General features: G+C 44.9%; 1 protein-coding gene across 1 annotated transcript; it reads right to left on the bottom strand.

Moving 5' to 3' along the window:
• On the bottom strand, positions 1–2,327 carry Calhm6 (calcium homeostasis modulator family member 6). The gene is made up of 2 exons (XM_048354624.1): positions 1,698–2,327; positions 1–485 (listed from the first exon to the last, which is right to left on the bottom strand). Exons 1-2 carry the CDS (start codon positions 2,217–2,219, stop codon positions 63–65), a joined length of 945 nt encoding a protein of 314 aa, XP_048210581.1. The 5' UTR covers positions 2,220–2,327; the 3' UTR covers positions 1–62.
• Between the last annotated feature and the right edge of the window lie 3,867 nt (positions 2,328–6,194).

The raw sequence follows: 6,194 nt of genomic DNA, 5'->3' as shown, positions 1-6,194 counted from the left end.
AACAAGAGCATTATTTTTAATGAAGCAATAACTCAAAACACCTTTTCTATTCATTTCCAAGTTCACAAGTTAGAAGAAGTGTTTATACCAGTGGAATCTACAAAGCCAAGGACAGGAATCACTGTGTCTCCCTCACTGGATCTGACACTACCAGTCTCCTCTTTTCGGTTCACATATTTGTGCAACATGCTATAGTACTGGGTCTTGGCATTGAAAGTATACAGTGATGAAATCTGCTCCCAATCTTTTACAGTTGGTGTACTGAATTCCTTTGGGCGACAGCTCTCAAAGAAACATTTGATGTTTTCTCTTGCCAGTTCAGTTGCGTGCTCCTTCGCTTGACTTTCCATGATCTGCTGTTCCTTTTCCAAATAGATTTTCCAGAATTTTAGCTGCATAAAACTGACTGGTGACAGGCATCGGGTGATAGAAGTAAAAATCAGAAGCAAGATAACAACAACTGCTATCAGGATCCAGCCAAGCACCTTAAGAAAACACAAGAATAATAGTTCAGACATGTGTTTTTGTTGTTGTTGTTGTTGTTGTTTTTAAGTCAGAAACTTACAAATCCTCAGCTTTGGGATGACTCCCTTAGAGCAAGAACTTCCTCTACTCAGGGCTACTGCAAGAAGGAGCAGTAACTTCTATCCAGGGTTACCACTGCTATCTTGCAAAGTCAGCCCTGGCCCAAGTCATGCTGAGGCTGTAAGGAGGAGCCGCATGTCACTCCCTTAGGACTCAAAACCTGCAATCTCTATAAATCCAGTGAACAGAGTATTCCTAAACCTAGAAGCAGTGTCGGTAGCAGCCTTAGGACAGGCCACTTCACGGTAGCATTATTGCTTTCACTTGGCTTTCACTTCTCTTGTGTACCGTGGAGCTAGGTACCACCTGGCTGCAAGAGGCTAGTGTGGGAAGGGCCTCATGCTGCTCTCCTACAGTTGAGACCTATGCTTTCACGCTCCATCCTTTCTGCACTAGCTACTGCAGGACTGCCTCCTCTCCTTTTCATTTGCTATTTATTTGCTTATTGAATTAGTCAATCATGAGGCTTGAACTCAGGGCCTGAGTGCTGTCCCTAAGCTCTTGCTCAAGGCTAGCGCTCATCCACTCTGAGCCACAGCTCCACTTCTGATTTTCTGGTGGTCAACTGGAGATTAGAGTCTCATGGACTTTCCTGCTCCAGCTAGCTTTGAACCGTGATCCTCAGATCTCAGCCTCCTGAGTACCTAGGATTACAGGCATAAGCCTCCAGCACCAGGCTTCATTACCTTTTAAAAATACCCTTCTATTGGCTCCAGCCATTCCAGTTTTCCTCTCTCTCCTCCTTCTCCCTCACCCCATCTCCCCTTTTCTTTGTGCCAATCCTGGGGCTTGCACTCAAGGCCTGGGAGCTGTCCCTGAGCTTTTTCACTCAAGGCCAGTGCTCTACCACTTGAGCCACAGCTCCACTTTCAGGGTTTTTGGTGGTTCATTGGAGATCAGAAGCATCATGGACTTGGGGGGTGGGGAGGCAGGGGCTTCAAGTCATGATCCTCAGCTTTCACCCTCCTGAGTAGCTAGAACTACAGGCGTGAGCCCCTGCCCCAGGCTGCAGATTCTCTTGTGTGGAGAGAAGCCACAGATTTCTTCCCAGGGAACTTCAGCCCGACCAGAGCCCTCCACCTGCTCCTCCCCTCCGGCCTCCAGCGCCTGACCTGCGATTGCGCCTTGAGCTCTTTCAGGAGGATCTGCTTGCCCGAGTCGCCCGGGCTGCAGGGCACCAGCGGCAGCTGCTCGGCGCAGGTAGGGCTGAGGTCTCCGCACAGGCGCCCGGCAATCCAGACGCTTCCGCTGGCGGCGCACTCGTAGAAGGAGCCGCCGAGCAGCGCCACAGCGACCCATGTGAGCGGCGCGAGCGCGGCGGCCGCGCTGAGCTGCGCGCACACGCACGCGCCGCGCGTCCCGGAGGCGAACCAGGCCCCGCGGCGCGTGCAGCAGCCGGTCAGCAGGCGCCAGGTGCGCGCGCTCAGCACGTAGCCCAGGAGGAAGAGCGCCAGCGCGGGCACCAGCAGGAACACTAGACCATAGGGAAGGTTCCAGGAGGCACTGCACGGGCACTGGAACACCACCGCCGAGAAGATTTTCTCCCCGCCCGCCGTGAGCAGGGCCACCAGGCCATAGGTCAGCGTGCTGTGGTGCTTCAGGTGCAGGTCCAGCACTGTCTTAAATTTCTCCATGGGGTCGACTACCGGGAAGCCTGGGAAAGGCCCAGAAGTTCTTGCCTCTTCTCTGCCCTCCTTGTCAAAAGGATTGGGGGGCCCTGGGGTTGGGACTTTCCAGTCTGCTCACCAGCAGCTTTTGAAAAGGGAAGAGGAGGGCTTCCGGGGACCTTCTGAACTTTCGCTTTCTCATTTTAACTAAGCCAGCAGACGCCCCTGCAGAAACCATGATTCCCCCTGCACCCACCCATTTCCAAAGGCCAAAGCCCTGGTGACCTGGCTCCCCCAGTTAGGTAAGGAACTCTGCCTGAAAACCACCAACCACCACCACCGCACCCTACTGAGGGCACAGTCCCCAAGCCCTCCGAAAGGCTGTGCCCCTCGTTGCTCCATCCCAATGCAGTTTTACCCGTGGAAGGCTGAGTCCCTTCTGTTTCCTTCCTTTCTCCTCCATTTTCCTAACACAAAGATTTTTTTTTAAAAATCTACATTAATGCTTCCACTTCAAAGTGTTTGGAGCACTCCTGTATCATCAATCTGTGTTATCTTAAACAACTTGTTGTTTTTTAAATCAGAACAGAACTACTTCTTTTATTTGATATCCTGAGATATGTAAAATAATGTAATTTATATACATATACAAAGGAAGAAACAACAATAATGTTTTCTACTTGGCCTTACTAGAAAAAAAATGTAGGGACTCCTACAAATAAATGCCTTTGTATCCTAGCTATTGCTTATAATTATCTAGAAATAAACTGAGAAAGCCTTAATAATGCTGACAAACATGTAAAAATGGATGTGTCGGGGCTGGGATATGGCCTAGTGGTAAAGTGCTCGCCTTGTATACATGAAGCCCTTGGTTCGATTCCTCAGCACCACATATATAGAAAAAGTCAGAAGTGGCACTCTGGCTCAAGTGATAGAGTGCTAGCCTTGAGCAAAAAGAAGCCAGGGACAGTGTTCAGGCCCTGGGTTCAAGTGCCAGGACTGGCAAAAAACAAAACAAAAGAAGGCTGTGTCTTGGCCATTGCATTGTAAATAGCACAAAACATGAAGAAATAATCTCCCAGTATATAATAGCTAGTCTGAACTGTAGCATAAAGGTCACTCACATCATTGACCACCCTATTACAGACAGTTTCTCATTTTTCTACTTTTATCTTACTCTATAAATTGTCAATCAACATTCATGTAAGAAATACATTTGCTTGTCATTTACAACCACAAGCTAGACACAAGGGTTTCTGAAAACAAATGAGACAACATTCAGTGAGAATCATTGTGGAATTTATATTTTGTTATCTGTAAATTGTGTGCTACTATTCTTTATATTAGTCAAGTATATAATAAATCATGAATATATATGTACATTGGAGTTTTTCCAGAGAGCAAATTATGAAGCACTTACCACCACAGTTAGACCTCAGCAGAGTCATACTAGGTCAGCAAAGTTAAAAAGAAAAGTCCCCCCCCCCTTTTTTTTCATTTTTGAAAAATAACTCTTCTTTGAAAATGTACAAGAAAATGTGGTATATATACACAATGGAACTTTACTCATTTATTAGAAAGATTAATACTCTACTATTTGGAAAGAAATAGAAAGACATAGAAAAAATTATGTTGAGTAAAGTAAGTCAGGTCCAGAGAGACAAAGGATGCATGTTTTCTCATATATGTGGAAGCTATTTTTAACTTATCAACTCAGAAGTAAATATGTTGGGTGGTGTGCTGATATATACAAAGATATTAACTGAAATATGGTAATTTTCAAGGGACAGAACTCAACGTAATTCTTTAGAAAGACAAAGTAAAAGTTCAGCAAAATAAATATCAGGAAGTGAGTACTTGAAAGGGGTGGGGTGGAGTCTAGGGGAAAAGGGTGGATGAATAAAGAGGAAAGGGGGAGAATGCTGTGAAGAATTCGGTGTACATACTGCTTTGTTAATGCAACTCCTCTGTACACTACCTAAAGGTAATAATAAAAGAGACACTATGGGACCAGGGCAAGGCTCAGAATATGGATGTAAGATGTATTTGTTGATAGGAAGTCCAGTTACCACGAAATCATTACAGAGGTTCCTCAAAAAAAATAAAAGTGGAACTATCATATTATTCAGTTATACCACTTCCAAAGAAAAAATAAAGTAAGATATTAAATAAATAAATCTACTTAATCTGTTGTCACTTTGTTTTCCTGCAGTCTGACAAGTACTCTTCCTGCCCTTCCTCCCTCAACTGAAAGTGCTACTTGAGCATACTAGGCAAAGTACATAGTGCAGACAACCTAACTCCTCAGCTAATTTTCATTTACAAAAACCCTGGCCACTTCCAGGAAACAAAGACAAAGTTTATTTTTTCTTTCATAAAGCTAAACCACCACCTAGCCAAGAATAAAGTCAGGTTTTAGTTCTTGATCTTTCCCAAACATCTCAGTTCATGGGTCTTTCTTCACTTTGATATCCCAGAAGCCATTTGACTGTGCAACATATCGTGTTGATGTACTCATCAATGAGGTATGTTCCAATACTCTCAGTACCTACAAGAGTGTCAGATTATTACTCTGTGACACCAATTTGATCAGCACAGAGAGTGAATATGGTCATTCAAAAAATGTTCAAGAGGGGCTCACCCTTTTTGGTTGGTGCTGAAGAGGAATGGAGTGAATCTAGGACCTTGTTACACACAGTAGGCTAAGGCTTGGCTTACCTCTGAGCTCTACTCCTCCTCCTTAACACTATCATTTGCTTTTTTTAATTTCTTGGTGCTGGTCCTGGGGACAGTCTCAGAGATTCTTTTTTTTGTTCAAGGCTCACCCTCTACCCCTAGAGCTGCAGCTTCTCTTGTGGCTTTTTTTTTTTTTTTTTTAATAGTTAAGGAGGTAAGAGTCACCCAGGCTTTCCTGCCCCAGGCTGGCTTGGAGCCCAACCTCCACATCTCAGTCTCCTTAGTAGCTAGGATTACAGGTGTGAGCCACCAGTGCTTGGGCCTAAGACCATCTTTTGAAATAAACTGCTCCTATCTGGAATAGAAAAACACTAAACAACACAATGCATCCTCACTGTCCCTTCCGTGGGGTAAATAAAACAGTAAAATTTTTGCAAATGAGAAAAAAATGTTCAAGAAGGCTGGGAATGTGGCTTGGCAGTAGAGGGCTTGCCTAACATGCACAAAGCCCTGGGTTTGATTCCTCAGCATCACATAAACAGAAAAGGCCAGAAGTGGTGCTGTGGCTCAAGAAGTAGAGTGCTAGCCTTGAGCAAAAAGAAGCAAGGGACAGTGCTCAGGCCCTGAGTCCAAACCCTAGGACTGGCCAAAAAAAAAAAAAAGTGTTCAAGCGTGGTTCACACCAGTAATTTTTTGGGGGGAGTGCAATTCTATCTACTCAGGAGACTGAGATATGAGGATTGTGGTTCAAAGCCACCTGGGACAGGAAAGTCTGTGAGACTTATGTCCAGTGAACCACCAGAAGACCAGAAGTGGAAATGTGGCTCAATGTGGTAGAGTGCTAGCCTTAAGTGAAGAAGCTCAAGGACATTTCCCAGGCCCTGAGTTCAAGCCCCATGACAGACCAAAGGGGTAAATGTCTTGCCAAAACATTGCCAGTAGTTGCCAACAGACCCTAGGAGCATCATTTTCAAATCTTTCTCCATAGAATCACATTTTCCTTAGCTACGTAAGCGTCTCTCCAATTTGATGCAGAAGTTGCTCTGACCAATACCACATAACAATAGTGGATATCTCTCTAGCCTCCAGGAGCAACTTCTATACTATCACTGGCTGCCAAACTCCTATCACCTATTTTAGGGGTTTATTATGGAAGCATCCTGTTTTAAATACCAATATCTAGTCAGAAGTATCCACAAAGTTCCAGACAACTGCAATGAAAAAGCAAGGGAAAACCTGACCTCTTTTGTGCCTTAATGGCAAAGAAAACTGGACATGGCTGAGCATAAGGAGTCTCAGCCACATCTTCCATGACCAGTCTTTCCT

This window comes from Perognathus longimembris, chromosome 9 (genome assembly GCF_023159225.1).
Source record: "Perognathus longimembris pacificus isolate PPM17 chromosome 9, ASM2315922v1, whole genome shotgun sequence".
Classification (NCBI taxonomy): Eukaryota; Metazoa; Chordata; class Mammalia; order Rodentia; family Heteromyidae; genus Perognathus; species Perognathus longimembris.
Note: the sequence above shows the minus strand (reverse complement) of the source record. Positions and strands in the feature narration are given on the sequence as shown.

Bases quoted from the DNA above. Each gene is read 5' to 3' on its own strand.
- Calhm6 (XM_048354624.1), bottom strand. From the start codon at position 2,219: ATGGAGAAATTTAAGACAGTGCTGGACCTGCACCTGAAGCACCACAGC. The intron at 486-1,697 runs GTCAGGCGCTGG...TGTTTTCTTAAG, and splicing joins AGCTCAAGGCGCAATCGCAG to GTGCTTGGCTGGATCCTGAT.